We start from the raw sequence: 26,459 nt of genomic DNA, 5'->3' as shown, positions 1-26,459 counted from the left end.
CTCTAAAACAAGTGGAAGAAAGAAGAGGGTTTATTTACAAAAAAAAATTACCAACATCAAATGTCATATATCAAAGTTTTTTCTTCGTCAGAAACCTGCTGCCTTTACTTCCGATAAAAATTTGGCCAATCTTACTTCTCCAGATTCTTTCCACTCTAGTCTATTTCCAGAAGAATGATGAGTGGATCAGGCGAGCAATTATTTTCTCCCTCATATCTTCTATACCATCACGATCATAAATTAGCTTAAAGAGGAGGACTGTTCTATATATCTATCGAATACTTTGTTCCTTTTATGAAGGACTGCTTCATATAAGCATATCATAGAATATTCCTGTCAAGAACTTTCATGTATCCCGTTTCATTTATCCAAGCTTTTAGTGTAGCGGAAAAAAGACTAACTAAGATTTCATGACTAACATTTTTTCCCCTTTAATTACCATATTTTTTTCTTTTCTTTTTTTTTTCTTTCGCCATATTTTTTCTTATCCGATGTTATGTTTGGATACACTTTTCCATTCTGTATGTATAAAAGGTCCCGTGGCATATGGACTATGGTTTACTGACAAAAAAAGGAAGAATTCCATATAATTTACTTTTAACATTTAATGAATTATCTTAAAATTTTTCTCCATGACAAAACTATAATATTATATCCCTCTTTTATACATTGCATGATTTTCTGTGAAAACAAAGTGCTAATCTTTGTCATTTTCTTTCTTATGATTAATCTGTTTGAGGGATAATTATTTTTTTTTAAGTTTTAATCGTTTCATTATTGTGTGGCGGATTGAATTGAGCGAGGATAGAACTTGGGACCTTGTGGTTCGCAGCCCAGTAACATGACCACGATGCAAAAGCAATTGCTCGTGCAGCGTAGCTGTTAACTGGCTTATAAGCTTTCACCATAGACTCTCCCTCCAGTGAGTCGGATTTGAGACGAATGATATGGCTATTGAGTAGTGATGTATTAGCTGATGATTCTAATGCGCCTGTACCCATTTAAGTAGCTCCAAGCGTTATGCTTAGAGGGTGTGGGTGAGTGGTTGCGGATGCTTTTTGCTGCGTCAAGTGAGTCTGACGACTTTGTTTTGCTGTGGGTATATGGCGCCACAACAGCTGTACGAAGGTTCATCGCCCGAGGTCACCAATGTGGCGAATTGTTATGAGCGAGGATATAACCTGGGACCTTATGGTTCACAGCCCAGTAACATGACCACGATACAAAATTAATTGCTCGGGTAGTGCAGCTGTTAACTGGCTTATAAGCTTTCACCACAATTGATAGCTACACTGAATCTCAAAAAAAATATCTGATATGAAAATAGATCAAAATATTTATTTATTCAAAATCATTTAAACATTTCAGGCACAAAAAATATTTTTGTAGGCTTTTATGTTATTTCCAATTTTAAATAATACATATAGTTATAATTTTGCACGTGATAAATTTTATTCGTTTTGCACCATATATTAGTTTCATTTAATGCTTCAACATCTCACAATAAGCTTGTTTATTTCTCAAAAAACATTTTTCATTGATATCTTCTATTCTGTTTTGTAAAATATGTTTTTAATTTGTAATTTATTAAAAAAAATCAGCAGAGTTTAAATTTTAATAATGATTTAAATGGTAACAATTTACTTATCAGATACAGAAAATAAAGAAATTCGATAAAAAAAAAAATATTTTATTAGCTCAATAAGTTTACACAGAAATAAAAAAAATGCAACAATGCAACAAATCTACTTTTATGACTTTTCACAATACTAGATGAAACTAAAGGACAATTACAATAAAAATATTTAACATCAACAATTATGCACACACTGATCCATTTTAAGAGCAATATTTAACTATAAGATTATATATTGAATGAATAAATTTTAAAAAGTAGGTACATTAGCTTTGAGGACATTCAGTGAATTATATTTCTTAAATTAAAAGAATACAGCTTTCAAACAAAAGCATATATTTTTTTCATACAAAGCCGTATAGTCAAATTTTAGTATTTTTTTAGCAAATTTGTTTTCAAATATTAAAATAATATAAAGAATAATTATTATATGCATTCAAATTACATTAATTATCTTTGTATATACACGAAGCAAAGTTAAAATTCTTTATAAAATATGAATACAAATTTTATTAGAGATTAAGAATAAATATCTAAGAGATGTGTAATCAGAATTGATAATTGAAATGCTTCATATTAATGAATAAAATTCGACAGTCAAGAATTCAGTTTCTTAAACTGTTTTACGAAAATATATGCAATGAAATAAACAAAAATATAGACAAATATAAAGCTCGTTTCTGATCATAAAGATATATTCCATGGAAATGCTGTTAAGATAAAGTATGCAATTTATAACTAATATTTATTTCATAATATACAAGGAAATATTCGCAACATACAGGTAAGTAAAAATGCGTTACTTCCTAAATATGAAATGAGATCGCAGATTTAATGATTCAAAGAACATTCAGAATTTATAAAGATTCTTCATTGAAACAAAATGACATTTCAGAAGGTATTCAAACGAAAATAATAATAATATTAAATAGTTACATTTTTTTCCGTCCTATGATTTAACAGCAATTCATTATCCAGCAATCTTACAAATCCAAATGAGCATTAGAGTTTCCAAAACTGGTTTTGAATTGTGCGGACAAAAGTGATTATATTTGGTATTAATAAAAGGGATTTTCAAGTATTAATTTTTATTGATTAATCTCATTAAAACTGAATGAAATGCAAAATGACAGTTTAAACATAGCATACGAACACAACAAAAATAACAAACTATACATTAAAAATAAATCTCTTTTTAAAAATGAAACATTTTTCAAAATTAGCAGGCTTTGGTTTTATATTTGAATACAACTGAATACAATCCGTTATGGATCTAATCCATCACCCTTTCCCAACTACTTTTACTTAATCAACATTCAATCCTTCCGTGTATCATTACTTAGAAATCTATCCTCAAATATACCTTTCTAATTTATTCTGAAACACAGCTTAATCTCTTTTAATTATCACCCACTAAAAACTGAGATTATTTTCAGATATTCATACTTTCTAAATCCATCCTAAGCTAAAATATGTGCACTGCTTTCTTCAGTTTTATTGTATGGAAGGATTAAATACTTGATTTCTACACATCAATCTTAGAGGTATTATCATATTCAGAATGAACGCTTCCACTCTTTCCATCTCTGATTACTACATCATCATTTTTGGTACCAACGGCATCATTGTTATCAAATACCATATTTACATATGAAAATTTCTCGTTGGAGTCCTGTCCAGATTGATCTGGAGCTTTATTCTGAAACCCTTCCTCGTTTGCTACGCTTGTTGACGATTCTTCTACTTTATTACTCTTACTGTCATTAGCATTTTGCCTCAGCTCTTGGGCACTTGGCATTGTAGAATCTTTGTTTTGCTTGTCTGAATCCCTGGACAACCCATTAGGAACAGTGCCGATTCCATAGGATTCTTTAGTGGAACTGTCAGCTGAATTTCTTTTTCTCATATTGTGGGATCCACCATTCAGAATGTTCACTGAATCGACGGAAACGCATGTGGTCTCCGATCCTGGAACAAATTCGACATTTTGTAGAATTTGCGAGGATCTATAGACTTTTGATTCATTATCGCCATCCCCTGTGCCATCAGGTTTGACTTTAAATCCAATCGAAGCAGCTCTTTCTCGACTAATAGAATGTTTTCGTCTAAAACAAAATAAAATAAAATTTAGGACATTTTTCATTGCAGATTTGAAAATGAGTAGACACTTCAAAAAAGTGCAAAAGCATTGCTGAACTTAAAGTCTTTATCACCATCTTTCTTTCCCAATTACTTAAAATAATGAAATATTTTGAGCAAATATTGATAATATTGTATTAACAAAATAATAATGAATGCTGTTTCATCAATATTTGAATTAAAGACTAATCGAATTTTTAAAAATTATTATAAAGTAAAATTTTGGCACAAAGTTTGATGATTCATTTTATTTGATATTTCATTAAAAAAAATCACTGGATTAATTTCTAATAATAAGTCTAATAATATACAATATTATGCAAAAATATTTCAAATTTTATATTCATTTGAATAACATTGCAAAAAAAGTATTTTTGTTTAACAGTAAGTGATCTTTAATGTTGTTATGATAACATTTTAATTTCTGCATTCAACTATGTGAAAACAGTACAATTTATTCGTTTTATGTGTTTTATCTGAAGTGACCTGTCAACCTGATTGTACTTCCTTGCGCAATACTCTCGCAATTGCGCAATAAAGATATTGCGCAATACTCTCACTTTGTTATTAGCAATATTGTGAAAATATCACAATAGTATTGATTGGCAATTCATGCTAATAGTTGTTAATATTCTGGTTTTTATTCTCTGTTATATCCAAACTTTAAAATTATTCGATTTTTAGCAAAATATCTAATATTGCCATGTATTAATTTATTTAAAGTAAAATAAAATTCTTTATAAAATTTAAAAAAATTATTAAAAATTAAAAAAATTAAATAAAATCATGATAAAATTAAAATGTAGTTATAAAAAAATTTGATTTAGAAAAATTATCTGTTTCCACTTTTATTATATATGGCATCTTTTGTTTTACCTTTCTATTTCATCTTTTTCTATTTTATCTTTTTTTTAATAATAAAGAGATTTTAATGTTCATAAACAAAATCAAATTCGAAAAATTTTTAAGTGGATGCGGAAAAAATAATAACTATTTTAATGTCACAGAATTTTAAAAACAATAACTTTTGAACTTAATTTCCATAATTTATTTTTAAGGCAAATCATATTTGCAATTGAAAATGTCTTTGATCTCAAAATATATTCATGGTACAAAATTTTAAAAAAAATAATTAAGAAGAATATTTAAAATTAGATGTGAAAGTATAGGGCAGTTCTCATCGTACCAAACTCTAAACAGAGCCTCCTTTGCTATAATTTACCAAAACTCTTCAAGGTCTAGCTAATCCAATAAACAAGATGCATAATAGATAGCTAAGAGATACCGGATTCGTTTTTCAAAAGACTTTATATTTCGGATAGTAAGAGAATTTATAAGGTAACGATAACAATATTGATTAAAAATGTTGCAAGGAAGTAAAAATAATAATTTTACCATAATTTTAATTTTAATTTAATTTTAGAATACTTTAGCAATATGTTTGGAACTAAATTGTATCATTTTAGAAACTTTGTTTCACAGTATTGGCATTCAGTATTAAACAATATAACAAAGTCTTATAATTCACAGTATTTTAATATTTTAAAACAGTAAGCTACAGTTCATCAAGTTTTGTAGTATTATACAACACATTAGATCTTTCATAAAAATAAAGTAATAAAAAGTATTTACGCTGATAAGGTGAAAAAAAATTTATTTGTTTTTTCTATTCATTTTGAAGGGGAATAGGAAACTATAAGCATTACTCTAATGCAAGCATAGATAAAAAATACCGTTCAAAAATTGGAAAAAAAAATATTTTAAATTTTTCCTAAGGTTTCAGTACATTTTGGCATATTTTCATTATATTGAAGACACCATTAGTTCGTAATGGAATCATACCAATACTGAAGCTAGTCTAAAGCAATACACTTACCCCTTTTAACGCCAAAAGGCAACATTTTAGAATTCGTATTACAAAGAGACTTATTTTTTATGCGAACCGTATATTCTATAATTTTGTATATGTTGCAGTACGTTTAATATTTTATTTATTTTCCATAAAGCAATCATCCCATATCAATAATTATTGGAATGATTAATTTAATCATCATATATAAATAGTTAATTAATGATTAATTTAATTAATCATTAATTAATTTTTGGAAATTTAATGTATAGTATTTTAATTTTGATACAAAGGGGAATTTTTTCTCTACTTCAATGCCGAATTTAACAGTAAAAAGAACATGTTGCTGATTAGAACAACTTAGGCATTTCTCTATTAAGCAGCATAAAATCTCGTTTAATTAAAAAATTTCCAATTTTGTCTCGTTAAAATGTAATACATTAATCTAATTTTTAGTGATGAATTTAATAAATTCTTGTTAATTAACTCTAATAGTCTTCACTAATATATTCTTACTAAATATTATTCAGAATTCGAATGCTTTGAATTAAACTTTCGTTGGTGATTTCCTTATATTATCACAGAGAATGAATAAAAGTCTTTATAAATTTGATAATTTGTTAAGTCATAAATCAACTTATCCATTCCAACAAAATGTTATACTATCGTTTTCAATCTGATGATAATAATAATTCCAAAATTTAACTACAATTTTTAACGTAAATAGATATTTGGAATGCAATCTAAACTTTGACCATGTAAATTTACAATTTGTCATACAATTTTAAATAATTATGTTTCGAATTGAGCAGTTTCTAGATAAAAAACATAACAATACATTGAGATATAATAATAATAAATTATTATTATTTCATCAGTTCTTTCACTTTCGAAATAATAGAGCAGCAAAAATCTTTAAAATTGGGTGAATGTTGCCTAAATTGCTCCGTCATTCCTGAAAACGTTGAACTATGTAGATAATAATGATAAGATAAATTTTTTAAGACAGTTGGATATATTATTTCGTTCAAAGAAAGCATTAAACGTTAATCAATTATTTGATCTTAACAAAAATTGTTAAACCGCTTATAAAAAAGTTGATATTATCTACATACCAAAAAACTATCGTAATCGAATAAGAAAAGGTAATAATTATCATGGCTTACTGTTTTCTTACTTCTAAGGTATTCGGTATTTAATAAGTGTTAGAAAATATTGCTTTGGAGAGTGAAAAGGAAGATATTAAATTACATGAAAGGGACTGCAATTGATGATGCAGAAAATTCATTTTCTTAATATTCCTAGCATTCGTTCTAAATTGTTTTGAGGAACTGACATTTCTACTGATAATGGAATATTTACTAAGGATGCGCAGTTGCAAACACATGTACTTAAAATTCCAATTCGGTTTTATATTTCTGCTTAGAGGTGTAAAACAAAATGACTGGAATAATTTATTTGTTACCGAAATCTAGATTTTTTTTCATCGATATGATTTGCTTGACGTATGTACCGTTTTAAAACTTCACCATAGCTTGGAGCTATAGCGTATATTGCCACAGCCATAGCATCACCTTCACCATAGCCATAGCATATATTTAGAGAATTATCTCGTTAATTGTAACTCATATTCATATGACTAGGGAAAAAATTGGGCCTGGACTCATCAAAAAACTTTCTTATCAAGTGTTCTTTCAGATATTTGACATCAATGGATTAAATGTAAAACAAGTTTGGATTCGTGACAGATCTTACTTTCCTATATAAAGAGTATATATTTGTCTTTTTCCCAAGCAGTCTTTGTTATTTTTATCTTTTTAGTTTACCTTTTCTTCTTGCCGCCTAAATGAAATGTATTATTGAATCTGATAGCACTTTTAAAGCTTTTCAATAATATATGACGAATTTTCACAAAACATGGATGACTCGTTATGATCCACAAACTGTTTTATAAATCTAGCTTAAATGAAATAAAGTCACTTATTTTCGTATATATACATTCTGTTATTCCTTGAAAATTCAAACTTTTTAAAATACTTATTATGTACTATCTCGTATTTTTTTTATTTGGATTCAAACTTATTTACAATTTAATTTTTCATAATTTAATTTATATAATTCATATTTCATTTTTTTAATTTAATTTAGCATTTTATTTCTTTTAAATTCTTTTCATTTGCATTCCAATTATTTCATATTTTCCTATATAAAACTTTTTTAATAGGATAACAAAATTTTGTCTTTTTGCCATTGTTTTTTCTTATTCAACTGAAATAAAATTCAGCAAGATTTGTTGAAGAAAATAGAAAAGTGACTGAACATTCAACAAGCATAATACCTTCAAAAAAAAAAGAGAGACAAATTTCTTCAGCAGATTTTAAATTTCAAAGTGAAACAAATTCATTTAAAAACTTTAAGAGTTTAGATATGCCATAGGTAAAGATAACAGAATGAATAGAGATAGATAGATAAGATAGATAAATAGATTAGATAAATGAAATAGATAGAATAAATAGATAGTTAGATATAGATAGATAGAATAAATCGATAGATAGATAAATAGATTAGATAAATGAAACAGATAGAATAAATAGATAGATAGATATAGATAGATAGAATAAATCGATAGATAGGTAGAATAAATAGATAAATAGATTAGATAAATGAAACAGATATAATAAATAGATAAATAGATTAGATAAATGAAACAGATATAATAAATAGATAGATAGATATAGATAGATAGAATAAATCGATAGATAGGTAGAATAAATAGATAAATAGATTAGATAAATGAAACAGATATAATAAATAGATAGATAGATATAGATAGATAGAATAAATCGATAGATAGGTAGAATAAATAGATAAATAGATTAGATAGATAGAATAAACAAATGGATAAATTAGATAGATAGAACAGATAGAGAGACGGTTAGGCAAATCAGCAACATGCCGTAATTTGTCAGGAATAAAGATATACAAAAAGATCTGAATGCCTCAACTTTGCAAGACTTCAATAAGAAACACTCAAAGCGCTTGTTTGAAAAAAAAAAATCGACAACAGCGATAATAATGCTTTAAAAAATTAAAGTATACTATCTAACATTTCCAAATAATGCTAAGCGACCTCGTCATTTCCTACATGTCTAGGATATCACCTTAGCTTTGCCATCGACTGGACTCTGGACCGATTTTGCCAAAATTTATTAGTGTGAAATCTTTTTCGTTATTTTTTTCTCTCTCTTGTGTTATTTTTTAAAGCAAATCCACAATTTTTCTTGCACAAACAGTTATTAAATAATCTCATTGTATACCATTACATGCCATTTATTCACCTATTATGTCCGAAGGTTAAGAATCTAGAGTTCAAGCACTCCATGACAATCCTCTCAAATGGGCAAATTGGTAGATATATATATAGAGAGAGACAGATAGATAATATATAGAGAGAGATAGAACTTTTAGAGGTTAGATAACAGCCATGCCTTTTTTAATTTTTTACGACTTTTCTGAAACATTAAAATACAAATTTAAAGTAGAGTACTGCTTTACCTTCGGGTATCTTAGTTAAAGAAATGTGGTATTTACCTGTTCCAAGAGAAAAACTTCTGATTCAATCCAAACTTCTCCGCATCGTTGATACTTTGAGGCAGGTTCTCATTAAGAGTTTCTGGTAAGAATGCAGCCATGATTCCTGCGACGATACCTGACATGCCGATGATGATGAAAGGGATGGCCTTGCCATAAATACTCTGTTGAAAAAAAAATTAAAGAAAGATATTAAGAACAGGCAATGAAAAAATATTTAAAAATAGTTTTTACATCTTAAGATTAAGGGAATGAAATCTCTAAATATCATTCTAAAACGCTACTTTTATGTGGGGGTTGGGAATTCTAAAACACTGAAGTGGAGGGAAAGCATTTTCCTATTCCAAAAGCAATAGGAAAATGCCTCCCCCCCATTTCCCTGCCTCCTTTTGCAGGTTATTGGAATAGAAAATCTGTAATACCTTTCGATCGGAATATGCTTAATCGATTCATATCTTCCAGCAATTCCAATGAAAGATGAATAAATACATATGTATTGAAGTTCTGCAGGCCAGCCGGCTATCAAGCTTGGTCTTTAGAGGGGAAAAATGTTAACCTCGGATATATTTTTTTTGAAATTTTAATTAATTGAAAATTTTGACATTCCTACTATCGGGAAAATATTACAACAAAAAAAAAAGATTTTTACAATATCCTAAAATTTAAAAAAAGTGTCTTTTTATGGGTATTACTTTGATAGTTGTTAGTTGATTTTCTAAATTTGGTAATTTAAAAAAATATTTTTTGCTTAATTTCTAAGAATAGATTACACTCCTGCTCTGAAATTTAAACCGTTTTCATTTTTTCATCAAATATTTAATAGCATGATTTCTTTTCCATTGTTGAAAGCTAAAGAAAAAGGATTTTTTTAATTATCTATGTAGTTTCTAAAATGAACAAAAAAGTAAAATTATAATATTGCGAAAGTTATATGATGATGAGCTGGACATTTAAGTTTTTAATACAGCCACGATGTTATAGGATTGTTCTCCATTTGAAAAGTTCATGTATTCAATGAATAGAGGTTATGTAGGAAAATCAAAATAACATGGCTTTAATATTTGACAATTTGATGGAGTCACAGTCATAAAATTATATTTAAAGGATTTAACTGAAAATAATTTTAACCAATATTCCCATCACATTAACTGGAGAAAAGCGATTAGTCGATAATAAATTTAACCATCACATATAGAGAAATAAATAAAGTAGAGAAATAAAACTATCTGCTAAGTTATTAAAAAGCAGTCCGATCAGTTCCAAAGAGAATTGGGGAACTATGGACCACAAAGAACCTGTGGCAGAATTTCGGTTTAGCGATCAATGTGTGGTACATTCGAAATATAATTCTACAACTGATCTATCGTGTATACGGACTTAGTAAATATATTAAATCTTTTAATAGTTTAATGTGGTTGGTGTGGTTAATGTGGTTGGCATGCAAATTGGAGGATGGGAACGACTTCAGGTAACGTTCTAAAGATATGATCATGATTATTTTTTTTTTTTAGTTTCTAAACGAAAAGTTAATTTTATTATCATAATTATTATGGCCATGGAGGAATTAAATCCTAACAATTTAGCAGTATAAATCCTATACCAGCTTATAAATTCCAATTTTTTTTACTGATATAGTAAATATATCACCTACAAGAAAAACGATACAAACCAGCATTCATTCTTAATGAGTGGACATGTAATGAGTCCTTTCCTGATAATACTATTTTATTATATTATCTTTATCTTTAATTATATGACAATAACGTAACTTACAAAACTCGTACTTCCGCATAATTACAGAAATGTCACTCTCTGTCGAAACCTGAATCTAACACTTCCGTGCAATTGTTCTGGTGACATTTTAAGTGACAGTCGAATTCTTAATCCGTACGAATTGTAAAGCCAAATAATCATTAAAATAATGACAATGATTTTTTTTATAAATGTATAAAGGTAAAACATTTTTACAGGCAATCTGAAAACAAAATACTTTATCACTGTTATTTAACTGTGTTCCAGAATGTAAACTCATCTAATCGATGTTTAGTAAATCTACTCATTATTGCTTTTAAAGCTTTTGATGAATGCATTGTTTACTATATTGGAAAAATCCTATTCTCCTTCATTAGTCGTTCCATTATAGAGTGTTATCTGAAACAAAATATATAAATTATATATGTTACGGCCAAAGCCCGAAATACGGCCAGTTCGCGAATTGGCCGGCCAATTCGCGAACTGGCCAAGTGGTTTGGCCAAAGTCCGAAATACTTGCAATTAATGTTGTATTTTCTACTTTGGCTGGCCATTTCGCGAAGTGGCCGGGCATCCTTGGCCAAAGCCCGATGTGATAATCTATACTTATAAATGAAGCTCAATGTATGTTTGTGTGTGTGTGTGTGTGTGTTGGCGCTCTACAGTCCAAACCGTTTGACAAACAGTTATCAAATTCGGCATATATATACCTTGGGGTTCGGAAATGTGCACCCTGGAGCGATTTTTTTAAATTTTTAATTGGAATTTTAATTAAAAATTAAGCGTAATTTCGGCGTTTTATCGCTATAACCAGAAAATATTACAGCACAAAATGGATTTTTGCATCAAATTAAAGCTTTTTCTAACTAAAGCTTAACATTTAATTTATAAATTATGCTTAGATTAAATTATGCTAAAATTTAATCTGCATGAGCACGTCAAATTAAAAAATATATATCTTTTATCAACGTGTTGCCACACATTGATAGAAGTTTAAATTAAAAAATAAATCAACTATTATTGCAAATTTAATAAACAAAATTGTAATTTTCTGCAGGTGTCTGTATAAAATGAAAAAAAAAAAATGAAATAAGATATTTTCTGAAAAGTAAAAGGAGAAAAAGTTTTCTATGAACTTTGACAATACCTATATTATTTATTCAATAAAACAATTTAATTTAAGGCAAACATAGTTTAATATACTTAGGATAATCATTCTAATCAGCTACCATCAGCTAATTTGGGGCATACATTTGCTAACAAAATGGTCTAAATTAACTAAATAATTATATTTAATATAACTTTAGTCAATAAATGCTCCGATGAATCAGGAATTTTAAATTTTTACATAGGTCCTCTATCCTTTGAATCATATTTAACAAAATATTCTTGAGACACCAATATTTTTAATAAAAATTGTTGAACTCCAACCAACTAAATCAATTACTAAAACTGACTGATTAATGAAATTTCAATATCACACTTCTATAAATAAAAACTGGCGATTTTAGACCACTTCACCGACTGTCTTAATGAAGATACGCTAATCCTCTGCAGGGTTTCTAGACAGTGATTGGCCTGTGATTATAAAAATGATGCATAAAAACTTCATAAATCGGTCAGATTTCACTGCTGAACGACTCAAATTTCAGTTTTCATATTAAAAAAAAAGACATGGTTAGCTTTAATATAAAAAGCTTTTATATTGATTGCAGTTTAACATTTCCACTTTAGTTTAAAGTAGAAATTTTATGGATACTGACAGAACATTAGGGAAAATAGTACAATGAAACAGAACTGTTTAAGGCCTACATAAAAGTACGACTGAATCATATAACTACCAAAATATGAAGCTCAAAAATATTTTGCAGAAATAGCTACTAAGAGAGCAATTTACATTAATTGAAAATTTTAGGGATCATTAATACTGGTGAACCGCATGGTCGCCAAAGGCGACTAGTGGTAAATAAATATGACATTCATGTATAAAATATAAATAAGGACATGTAGGAGAAATTCGACAGATGGCGCCAACAAAAAAATGTCTTTAACTGATATTAATAACAAAACTATATGTCCTTCATATTTGTTTTAATTAGCCCTTATTTTTGTTATTTGCCTTTGCAAAAAATTTCATATTTTTTGAAGCGACATTTCGAGAGACAATGTGATCTGGGATCTTTAACATTAGGTCCATGGAGCAGAAAAAGACTAAGGATCACCCTAAAGGTAATTGAAAACTGAATACTCAATTTGCCTTTGTATTCATACATGATACGCAACGCCTTTGCTCAAGATATAATTATTTTATTTTGAAGGGCGCAAATCTAATCTTTACGCTATCACGTTGTTAAAGTATACACGTTCACTGAATAATTTCTATTATGGCTTTAATATGAGAACAGAATAACACGAGATCATATTTTTATATATTACAAGATTATTTTTAACTCAGACGTGTCACTTATATTTGAACTCGTTTCTGAAACAGTTGCACTTAAAAAAAACAGTACACAGAAGTACTCATTTTTAAATACTTCATTTTTAACAGGGTGTAAAACAATGTGCTCTTGATTCCTTTCTTTCTACTTTGGCCGATCGTCCCCAGCCATTTCGCGAATTGGCCGGCCAAAGCCCGAAATCAAGAAAAGATCGGACATTGGCCGGTAAGTTTACAGCAACGTTGGCCAGATCGCGAATTGGCCGGCCAATTCGCGATCTGGCCGATTTCGGGCTTTGGCCGTAACATATATAATAAGAGACTAATTTCAGTATTAATAATACTTAAGTTTTGAAATAATTAATCTATTTCTTTACTGTTTAAGGAAAAATATAGGGCAAATTTCTTTACAAATTCTAAATTATTTCTTATCTACTTTCTGTTAAAACAATAAAAAATAAATGACTATAAATTTTATATTTAAAATGTCATTTTAAAAAAACCAGGAAGAAGAAGTATTATTATTAGAAATTCGTATACGAATCAATTTACTTTAATATAAATAGGATTTTTTAAATCGTTCTTTGGTATATTTATAATAAAAATATACTGATTTTTAAAAATGTATACTAAATATAAGTAGTATTTCCAGACGAATAGTTCGTTTCAAAAATATATGGAAAAAAGGTATTATTACCACTAAAAATACTTTCTATTAACTTTCTCCCTTCCTTAATACAAAGTAAATAAATCGTGATAAAAAAACTTTATTTAATAGAGATTCATGCTATATGATAGGACAAAACAGCCTAACATAGCTCTATTTAATTTTGATTCAATTTAAGTTTTGTTTTTAAATTACAAAAGAGGCATTACGATATGAATCTAAAGAATTTGAACCGTTGACAACATCTGAATCGATTCTATTTTTTTCTCGCAATTTCTGCGCTAAGATGTTTTACCCTGACGAATCTTTTTCGCCCATCTGCACGATGAAATGACAAAATCTTAAATTTCTGCCTCTATTCGACCAGAACACAATTTTGTTTTTTAAAAAAAATCAAATAATTTTGAATGAGTTTTGTAAGAACTCAATTTTTTTTATTGTACTTTCTATAGAAAGAGGAAAAACGGAATATAATTTCTAATAATGATTCTTATTATTATAAACTTCTAATTTGTCTAATTATTTCCGCTTATAAAACTATATTTTTCAGATATATTTTATCTCTACCTATTTCTGATGATATCAGAACAATGTAATTGTTAGACTTTTAAAAAAAATTCGAAATACAACAAAATATGCAATATAGAGTAGAAAAGAATCTTTATTGTTCCATTTATACCTGTTTTGAGAACATTTCTTTTTCGAAAATTGAATGAAATCACTTCACCAAAAGCTGCATGACAAAGTAAAGACAGAATAGTTATCCAAACTTTAATTTATGCCATCTATAATTTAATTATATTGAGGAGGTCGATTCAAAATTAAAAATGACATACCTTATGATTTTATTATCCAATATTTACTACTTTATTAACTTACTAGATATTGCTATTAAAAACTGCATAATGAAGCCAATGTTATCGTTTCGTACACCGTTACAATTAATGATTATTTGGATTTACAATTCTTTATCAATTTGTTCGCCTGCTTATTTAATATTGTAGCTGTTACATAACTCAACTACCTTCTTTTTTGATACAACAGAGGGTGTTATCTTATTAACATCAAGGTATATTTCCCATGATCTTCCTTGGGAGTCATTATTAAATTTTATTTGAAGTGTGTGTTGGTATGTCCGTGTTCGTGTTTGTTTTGTCTTGTCTTGTGAAATGTGAAACTTAGAAAATAATTAAATAACTGTTCCTCAAACTCGTTTATTATTTTCATCTATTTCATAATGAAGTTATAAAGAGTCTCGTACCTCTGCAATGTTTAAATGTATTGGTTTGTGCAATTGCTTACTTTCTGTACTGCTGTCTGAATCTGTAAATTTATGGTACTTTACTGAAGAATTTTTACTTTATTGAATATAACTCTTATGAACATGTTATATAAATATGCTTTAAATACTTACAAGATAGACTATGTATGGAACTATGAGAGTGACTAACATGGCCACTGTGCTACTCATGCCCATTCCAAGAGACCTTACCACAGTAGGATACAATTCGGAACTCTGCTGGTAAGTGGCCATAAATGTCAGAGCTGCAAAGTATTTTCCGAGCATGGAGCAGATGATGTCATTGTGAGGGAATTCTGGAAAAGAAATAAGCCATAAGCGATAAAAAAGGAGCGAATAATTGAATAATTAATTAATTAAATAAATGTTAAATTTTAAATGAAATAAACGAATGAAAATTGTTTGTCAGCCATCCTATTTTTGAAATAAAATTAAATAGTTGGATTTTTAGGCATCATGATCATTACCATCATCATCAATTCATGAATTTTTCGACATCATTTTTAGAAATTGGATTATAAGACTATGTTGATGATAAAACCAGTAGAATTACGTGACTTATTTTAGGTCTCAAATCTTAGAAATTTTGGATGTTAGGTTATTTAGAAATTTTAAATTTTATTTTCAAAATCACTGAAAACAAGTTTGGCAGAATGAAATGATTCTTAAGAAAGTTCAACAATCCAACAACTTTATTTATCTTTCTTTTTGTTTTTATAATATATTGTTATAAACAGCATGCAATATTAAAATTGCTGGAATGTTTGCTTTAAACATTGAAAAATGGTCTAAGAAGTTTTTAATGTATATTAATGATGTGTAATGTCATTAACATTTATAATATAAAACATGTTTAAATATGCTTACTTATTTTTTGTTCCATTTAAACATAATTATTCTTAAATATTTAAAATATATGCAAGAGTACGCTAAAAGTGTCTGCATATTAGCTGTATTAAATTATGAATGATATTTTTTGTAAAAAATTATTTCATCAATTCATTTCTTTTGAGAACTCCTATTACATTTTAAATTGTAGCATTAAATATTATTTTTGCAAAGGTATGATCCGATGAAATTGAGTGAAGAATTGGCATTCCTGTAAAGAATAGAAGTTTGACTAACTTTTCTTTATTTTACAACAAGGCAAATAGAATTGCCCCGAGTTTAATCAAATATTTAAAAAAAATCGATTTCTGTTATTAAGGCTACAAGCCAATTGAGAAATTATTTATTTAACACTATATATAACTGAAATATTTCTTTACTTTTATACATTGAAATGAATACACAGAGAATTAAAACTGTATGAAAGGAAAATTCTGATCTTAAGAAATTTTTAATTGCCTTTATACTTATTAAGAAATTGCTTTTATTCGATTTTGTTTAAGTTTATTTCATCTCTTCACCTTGGTTAACTATCACACAAAAATATGCAATAAATTTTCACAATCCAAACTATTGATTATCATTACATGGAATTGATTATCATTACGACATAAGAATATAAATTAAAAGAATTCTAATAAAGATATAATAAGGTTACCATTAATTTACCCCATGATCATCAGATTAATTTCTTTTGAGGAAAATTTTCTAAAGAATGGACAATTCTTTTAATAGAAACATAAGGATCATCACTCGAAATCTGTCCTAAAAGAAGTCGAATTTTGAATTTGAGCGTTAACGTAAATCTCTTTGTACTGAATTTGATTAGCATCAGCTTTTAAAGCGAACCTTAACTACGTTTCAAGAACGCTAAATCACATTGTCACTGGACGGATCTTTTATTAATTATATCTTTCTGTAACTGACGGTTTTTTTTTTTTTTGTTTTAAAGCTGGAAAGGCAAAGCAAACACGTGTGAAAAACAAAATGTAAACAAATATGCAAATAAAATAAAAAAAATATGTAAATTTGACAAAATTTTGCTGAAACGTGTTAGATATTTCAAAAATTTTCTAGAGATAATTGTTTTATTCGATTCCAATGTCGTGATTGATACCGAATATACAAATCTACCAGAAATATCAAAGACTATCCAAGAACTGTACGTCTTTCCACATTATGTTGAACAAATACATAATTTTATTTGTACTAGCCACAATTAACCATCTCTGAAATAGAGAAACACTAGAAGAAACACATTCTTAGAATTTTGGCTGATAATCTGTAGACATATCGCAATGGAACAAAATCTAGGCCTTGTTACTTCACTCATTAATAAAACATGAATCATGTCGCAGCTAGCCAGACATTGCTTCATCATTTCCAAACATTCTAGAACGTGTCGTTAGAGAACGTAATTCTTCATATTTGACTTTGCGGAATTTCTTTTGTTCTCAAAGTTGAAATCCATCAGAAGGAGTTGTTTGTTTGAAATAATACCCGCGAAAGAAGAAATTTTTGCTACAAATCTTACATTTGGTAGCAAAAAACGATTTCCAGGAACAATTGCAGATATGAATACATGTTAAAGGGTGTATTAGTAGAGAAGGGAAATATTTTGAAGGATAAAAGTTTTATTAAACGGTTCTTTTTTCTACTTTAGAGTATGTCTTTAGTGATAGTATCTTTTTGAGCAGACTCTGTACAATCGACGTGTCGGGATCTCATTTTTTGACAAATTATGTATAACCGACGACAGATTTCATTTTTGACAGATAAAAAATTATAGGAATGACAGTTGATTTTTTTTTTTTTTTGACAGACTGTGTATCGTCGAAAAGATGAGATTTATTTTTTTGGACAGACTGTATTTCATGGGAGAATTGAGAGCAACCATAAAAGAAAAATGCTATTAAATGCAAAGGTTTTGTTCTGTGACATATGAAATTACATCTGCATTATCAACATTGCTTTCAAGATAACATTGATTATTTTCATCAGTGATAAAATTCTGTAAAAGAATAACAATTCTACAATTTTAATTAATGTTATTAAAAATTAATGTAATAGTTATTCAAAGTGTGTAGGAATTTAGGGACATCGCATATAAAAATGCTTTGCTTAATTTTAAAACAAGCAAACAAAAAATGATATTTTACCAATAGCTGACATCATGCATACAACTCCGGTAAGCAAGAAGCCTGCCACGGAACACCAGCGTCGGCCAAAACGTTCCATGAAGAACCAACTGCTCAAATAACCAGGAACTTCCGCAATACCCAGGAGAAAGAAATTAATGAATTCATTTCCAGCCAAATTAGAGATATTTAGCTGAAGTCCGTAATACGACATGATGTTCGCCATCCTGAAGTATAAAGAAAAAAACAATCATTTGGCACATAAAAATATTTGGTAGAGGATTCTCCAAATAGCTTCTTAAGCTATTAATACCTAAAGATTCCAGATCGTGATGATAATATATGTAAAGAATTTACTAAAGGAGTCAATTTTTCAATAAATAAATCTTTTTACATGTAATTGTTTCATGTAATGATAAAAGACATAGAAGCACTTGGTATAAGATTCTTCAAATAGCTGTTTTAAGCTGTTAATATTTAAGGATTCCTCCTCATGATACTAATATATATAAAAAAATATTATAGGAATCAATTTTTCGATAAATAAATCCTTTTATACGCAAATGTTTCTCGTACTTATAGTGATAAAAGGATAGGAATAATAAATAATATGGATACATTTTGTTGGATTTAAAAAATGTGACACTTCAAACAAAAGGCTGAACCTTAATATCTTAACTTCCACAAAAAAGAACTGTACTGTAGGACCTAATCGTACTGTAGGACCCAATTTTTTTTGCTTGAGAAATTTTTGAATGTATTCAAAATATCACTGCGTTCAGATTATAATGACTAATTATATAATTACATGTGAAATTTTACATAAAAACAAACTTTATCACGCATCTTACAGTTCCTTATTTAAATTTGGTACGTTAAGTAATTTAATATCATATACTTAATGTTTTTTCACTATTTATCTATACTATTATTTATTAATTATCCATATATTTCATTATATTAAAATTATTAATATATTTTTTTAAAACTAATGATCTTTCTCCAAATATCATTAGAAGAATTCGTAGAAATCAAAGTAAATAAAGCTGAATAATTTTTAAAAAGGTAATTTATTTGACGGAATTTATTTTTGTTATTTTTTGCTATATCCTTTTTTTATTTTTTAATTCTCTAACTTTTCTTTATCGACACTGAATGAAGACAGCAGTAGCTGCTGGAAGAATTTGTACTGTAGGACCTGATCGACTGAGTTTGAATCTCAAATTTCCCCGAAATAATAAGTATTAAGCTCATCGGGGTCAGATATATTCCTGATGATTGGTTTTAGGATTAAAGGACGATGCTAGTTCAGATTTCGCCCCTTCTTCTGAGCACTGTTCGAAAGAACGAAGTCCATATTCAAAATAATTCCAAAACAGAATCTTAATGTTTTACTTAAAAATAGTGAGAGATTGATCGAAGTATGTCAACATCTGTTTAGAATTTAAAAGTTTTTCCTTGGTTTAATGTCATGTTTTTTCTCTCATGCTGAGAATACAATTAACTATTTATTATCCACAGAATTTGATGGCACAACAGGCAAAGATAGTCTGTAAAATGATCGAAAAAGAACACAAATAAATATGAAATTGCTCTTGAGCATTTTTATTTGCGAAAGGGAGTTTTTCGTGCTCAATTATGATTAAATAAACAGTAAAATTCTATATTTACAAATTTGTTGATTTATTTTTTTAGAAAAAAGTATTTGTTGAACTATTGTGATTGTTTCTGTGCCAACGTTGATTGGGACTGAAATTCATTTGCCAACGTTTTGAAACGAACAACCGAGGATGTGTAAGAGATTACTAATTCATAAAAGAGTTTCAGTGGCCTGGTACCGGAAAGTCTCAGGTTCAAGACCCAAATCCACCGAAGAACCAGCGTGTAAGCAGGCATGATGCACTCCAAATCCGTCGGGAGCAAACGTCCATCCGCTGGTGTGTCATGATATGAAAGCTTGGAGAGGAAGGCGCTATCCAGGTGTTGTTCTCGTCATCTGACCGCGGTTTAAAATTAGTATTGCTTTAAATAAGGACGTTAATATAACTAAACTAAACTGCTTATTTATAATAAAAAAGGAAAGTGATTTCTGAAAATATGAAGTTACTTTCTTTAAATAAAAAAAATAGCTGTGAAAATTTACTATGCCTTTTTAACTCTATTTTCAGTAATATATTATATGTATATAAAAAGTAATTATTGGTTTCTAAATGAAGATACCGGTTGTCATTGTATTTCGAAAATTCCCATATTGTAGTTTCTTCCTCATTTAGGTTCATCTGTTTAGATTTTGAATCCTCTTTAACACTGTAGTGTTAAAACTTTTGAAATTTAGTAATAATATTTCAAAGAATTTGATGTGTAAAAATGCTTATTGTTAATAATTAATCTTCGCTTTTAGAAACAAACTTGTTGCATTTGAAACTTACCAACAGAAAGTGATGATGATGAATTTCTTTCTGAGTTGGGGATATCTCAGTAAATCCAAAGAAGAATTTTCAACTTTATCGACAGTCTTTTCTTTCTTCATCCTTTCTCCCAGTTTCTAGAAAAAGGAACATTTTGATATATTATTTATTTAAAGAAATTCCTCACATGTAGAAATGCTTTCTTGAAATATTTTTAAAAAAGTTGATTAAATAAATTCAGTGGTTCTTTTCAACAGGTAAATCTCCACTTTTTTAAAAATTTAAATTACACATTTCCAATTTTACACATCATATAAAGCTTGTTAAAATTTGTTATCAATTGAGTAATTTTTTTTTATTTAGTTATGCGATTACAAAAATAGCGTTTATTGACTTTATTAATAATCTAAATATTAATTCCTTGTTTAAATGAAGGAACGACCAAATTTAATATATAAAAAATCAAATAAAGTTCATAAATTTAGAAAAAAATTATCAGATATTTTTAAAATTATTATTTTTCTATCAACAGACTATCAATCGGTATGATAAATTTATGTTTTATCCATATTTTAATTTGTGAAAATAATATGTTATGTTCATGGATCGAATAAATTGTAATAATATGTATATCAGGGAGAAAACAAACAAAGAATGAATTTTTTTGAATGAATATTTCGTTTTTTTAAATAAATGAAATATTTTTATCTTATTTCTATTTTTAAATGTTTAAATTTAAACTTTTCTCAAATTTCTATATCATTATACTCTACATTTTAAATTATAAACAAAATTCAAGAATAATTTTTTTCATGTGACAAATTTTTAATAATTTTTGGAAAACTAATTTTCGCTTGCTATGCATTATACATTCTACGACACTCCACTGGTTGAAACTGTACTAATTATCAGGAGCTTTGTTCAATAAATTGAAAAAAAAAATATTTTTATATCAATAAATCTATAATTTTTCTGGCAATTATATCAATTTTATCGATATATTTTAATGGCCAATTTAATTCTTCTGATTCGAAGGTGAATAAACATGAAAAAGAATATTTATAACATCACAGATAGTGCACAACCGAAACGGATAAATCAGAAGTTGTGAACATGTGCACCGTTTTAACTAGTTAATAAGAAAATTGTTTGCGTAAACTTTGATTTAAAATAATTTGAGTTGATTTAATTGATTTAAAATAAATTGATTTGATTTAATTGATTTAAAATAAATTGATTTGATTTAATTGATTTAAAATAAATTGATTTGATTTAATTGATTTAAAATAAATTGCGTGTTAAAAAACTGCATTCGTGTTTTCTTCGATCGAAATAGATTTTATTAATCAAAAAAGTTGAATTATTGTTTGGTTGGTTGGTTTGGATTTTTATGACACAGGAGCCAGTGTTGGCTATGCTGCGCCAAGACACATGGTATGAATATATTACCACACAATTAAATGAGAAATAAAAGTATGTTTCCACCAGGCTAAAAGATTGATAAAAACATTTTATTAAAAGAAGCATTTATAAAAAGATACGAAGCTTTAAATAAGATAAAAGTCTATGGCTTTAAAAAAACAAAAAGTTTTTTTAAAAAAACAACAGTGATATTTATATAAAACGGATAAAATTAATAGCTCTTAAAAATTTGAGAATATTTCGGTGAGTTTGTTCTCCAACAAGTTCAAGCAAATCTAATGATGATGAAGTAAAGAAATGCATGCGATAAAAATTAAATTTGGGACATTCAATTAAAATATGTAAAACTGTAAAGTTAGCTCTGCAATACGAGTACATCGGTAACCTCTGGACAAACAGAAGATGTTCGTGAGTTAGGCGGGTGTGACCAATTTGTAGTCTAGTTAATTTTACATCAGTCCATCGAAAGCAACAGGCAACATTCCAATTGTCGGATTAGTAAAATGCAGTTATTTTCGATTTCTTGATTCCAACATTCTTGCCAAATCGAAAGTATATCGCCACTATGCATATTAATTAGATGAATATGTGGGGAAGGGCGATGTAAAAAACAATTATTATTGTTAATAATCAATAATGTTGATTCTTTAATGATATTGATTATTACAGTTGTGGTAATAATCAATAATTCAACAGTTTTGGTAATAATTATTGATTATTACTATAACTTTTCAGCTTGAGACATTTCTTTATATTTTAATTCAAATCCTTTTTACTCGATTTAAATATTTAAAATTAATATATTTAATAAATATTCTTTTCTATTTTCTATGATCTCTCTTTATATGAGTAAATGGCTCCAATAAAACTTAAGAACTGTGGATATGTTTATCTTTATAATCTATAAAAATATAAATCTTCTTAATTTAATTTAATAATGACATGAAGCAGCAAAGTTCTTTTGGAATCTCCCGAACTTTTAAATGTCAACTGCATTTGCTCGTTGGCAAATATCAACGCTTTCAAAAGGCAGTAACTTATACTTAAGCTGCTTTTCAAAAATATATTTATAATAGTCTAGAAATGTCACATATTTTCTTTTGAAATACAAATTTAATATTTAAAAACCCATGAAATTCTGTGATGGGTTTGTCTTTTACTAGCAAAATTTAAGTTAGGATAAAGAGGATGCAACATATTTTAAAATGTATGCCTATAATATGTTGGAAAATTGAAATAAAAGGTAAAGATTAAATACATAGAAATTAAATAAGAATTATATGATTTAGGTAAAAGCCACGCAGCAATATTATAAGATGTTTAATATCAAATATTACATCTTTTAATACGAAAATGATAGGATAATAATTCAATTCAATCTGATAAAATGTCTTTAAGTAAGAATCTTTTAAATAATTCAAATTATTTAAATCATTCATTGTAATATTTTTGATTTAATGACCATTTCATAACATTTCTTATTCATGATATTTCTTATACAAGACGATTTTTTTATTTATTAATAGGTCAAGTAAATGAAGTTAATCCACTGAATCAAATTTGCCTTATCTGATTTGCGACTAACTGTTGCATGCAAATAGTCCTGGATGAAAATGGCGAAATAAGCAGGAAGTTCAATGTTCTTCAATTTCGTAACTTCATTTAAATACAGAAAGGTCAGCCTAAGTTAAAGGACAATTAGTTTATGATGTTATTTGAAGATGCCGTGATAATGGCGAGATGGTAGAAAGCAGTTGACCTCGAAATTCAGTCGTATAGATAAGCACATTTAGAGCATTATCTGAAATTCGGCGTTTGAGAAAAAAAAATACTTTCTCTTTCAATGAAAGTGGCATGAAATATATTTGAAATAGCCTTGGAATTATATTTTGAGTTTAAAAGCGTATGCAGTACTTATGCAAAATATCGACGCACTGTTTGTCATTGACGCTTTCTGTATTTGTTTGATAAAATTTCACGTTGGAAATAAAACTAATTAAATATACATTTGAAAATACGCATATAGGAAGATCCAATAAGAATGGGATAAATTCTTGCGGCTATGATTTTGCTTGGGTATAATCCCTAATTATGCATTATTTTATAATAGACGCTTTTGGCGAACTGCTTACTCACATAGATTGCTGATTAATTTTTGGTTTTTATTTGGTTCAAATTCATTTTTAAAAATTTAGTTTTCTTTAATATTTCTCAAAAATAAGACTTGAACTGAATCCTTATGTAACAAATTATTGTAGGCACAATTTAAAAGTGTATATATTATGAAATATAAGCGGAAGTGAAAAACCTATTTCGTAATAAATTATGAAAAAAGTTATTTTTCATCTTAATTATCATCAAAAGCACTCGATTGAATATTTTGATGGATGAGTTTGAATTTCATAACGTCAAAAAAACTATTGAAGTGAGCGTTACTCTGAAAAAGCTTATTTCAAGCCAAATTAAACCAAATCAAACCTAACATTAAAAGCATCATAACATTGTAAAATAAATTAGAAGAATTTATTACAATTAAAGAAAAAAAACTCTATAGAAAGAAAATCGGTATCATTATAAAGATAATTTTGAGTTTTAAGATAATACAAAAACCTTTTTGGGAAATTAAAAGTGTTGAAGTCATCTATTTCCAGTAGTTAAATCATAGTGAGTATCCATGGTAATAGTTAAACCTATTTTCATTCTCGATTATTAAATTTTCCGATCAAAGTTTATTTCTGAATTTCTTTTACATTTTCTGATTGAATGAAGTGTTGGATATAGCGAGAAGCATATATAATATAATAATTTTATTTAATTAGCTACGTCTTGAATAAAGTGCAGCTGTAAAAACGCTGAATAAAGCAATTTGCTTTCATACATAGATATGTTTACATTTCATTGCAGCCATTCCTTAATAAGTAATAAGAGCGATTTCAGTTATACGAACGTTAATGTTTTATATATATAGATTGCATTATGACACTGTGATTTGTTTGCTCCTTGTAGATGTGTAATGTAAAATTAAATTGATACTACTCAGTTGAAGAATACCATATGAGCATAAAATGACAGTTTGCAAATTGCAATTAGTTCATCAATTTAGCTTCCATAATGTTTCTCAGAAAGAGAAAAACACATTTTCTTTTCATAGAGAAAACTGCGAAAATTTCCTCCTAAATATGGAATAAAATATAGGTGCAAATTCGCTGACCATTTTCATTACTAGAAGCACTGAAATGTTGCAAGTATCATATAATACCTCTATTCTCGATTTCATTGCCTCCAATGAATGTCTTTATCTCTCGATAGAACTGATAACGCAAGTTGTCATTTAGTAGGTGCAATTCAAAATTATTGCTTGCATTCATCTGTCTGTCTATCGGATCTGCTTTGAAGCATTGAAAAACGTATTATTTCATGACATGCTGTTTGCCCTGGAATCCGTCAATTGTAGAGCAGATGCCTGCAGTAATTAATGAATTTCCTGACATTAAGTTGAATTTGACAATAAACCAAGGGGGGGGGGAGCGATCTACCCAAAACTTCTTCGTATATTCTATAATAAGCTTGTTATGTCAGAGAACCCCTTACATGACACAGACGTACAATAGTTATGAAATGTTTTGGCGTGAATTTAGCAATTTTAGTGAATATATTGTGTTATTCTTGGCGAGTTATTTAGCGATTAATCCCTGGCATACTGTTAATAGTATCCGAAGATGGAATGTGACTTTTAGGTACCCACCGATTGAAAAAAAATAGACACATAACCACACTTGTAGCCAAAAAATCCCACATTAAATTTGATATATTCAAGTCACTGCGCTGTCGAGTTATTGCTTTTGCTTGTTTTAGAAAGTACAGATCTATAGATATGTAGTAAGGTGGAAATTTTTTTTTTTGGATTTTAGTTTGGTAATAATAGGGAAAAGTTGCCTTTTAGGTCCATAAAGAATAATTGAAAATTTGATTGCAATATTGCAACATCTTGAGGTGCTGCAAAGAGCTTGAAATTTAAAAAAAATTGAAAAAAACTGACAAATTTTAAAATGGGCCTTTATTTTTTTTCTTCGATTTCAGTTAGGTAATAGAGTGAAAAAGGTGCCTTTTAGGTTTAAAAAAGGTTGCAATACTATAACCGCAGCTTGCAATGCTATATAACTTGAGGTGCCGCAAAGAATTTAAAGTTTGTAAAAAATTGGAAAATTATAAACTTTGATAAAAAGAAT

At 28.0% G+C, this 26,459-nt stretch overlaps 1 protein-coding gene across 2 annotated transcripts in view; it reads right to left on the bottom strand.

The window, feature by feature from the left end:
• Positions 1-1,882: 1,882 nt before the first annotated feature.
• LOC129958323 (organic cation transporter protein-like) overlaps positions 1,883-26,459 on the bottom strand; it is an 84,408-nt gene continuing 59,831 nt past the window's right edge. For both annotated transcript variants that reach the window (XM_056070733.1, XM_056070725.1), the window contains exons 7-11: positions 20,830-20,945; positions 18,422-18,627; positions 15,489-15,670; positions 9,216-9,379; positions 1,883-3,741 (exon numbers count right to left, since the gene is read on the bottom strand). In XM_056070733.1, coding sequence (XP_055926708.1) covers positions 3,162-3,741; positions 9,216-9,379; positions 15,489-15,670; positions 18,422-18,627; positions 20,830-20,945 — 1,248 coding nt within the window. In that variant the 3' untranslated portion in view covers positions 1,883-3,161. The remainder of the gene's footprint in view (positions 3,742-9,215; positions 9,380-15,488; positions 15,671-18,421; positions 18,628-20,829; positions 20,946-26,459) is intronic.

Source organism: Argiope bruennichi, chromosome 2 (genome assembly GCF_947563725.1).
Source record: "Argiope bruennichi chromosome 2, qqArgBrue1.1, whole genome shotgun sequence".
NCBI lineage: Eukaryota > Metazoa > Arthropoda > Arachnida > Araneae > Araneidae > Argiope > Argiope bruennichi.
This window is presented reverse-complemented; position numbering and strand designations above follow the sequence as displayed.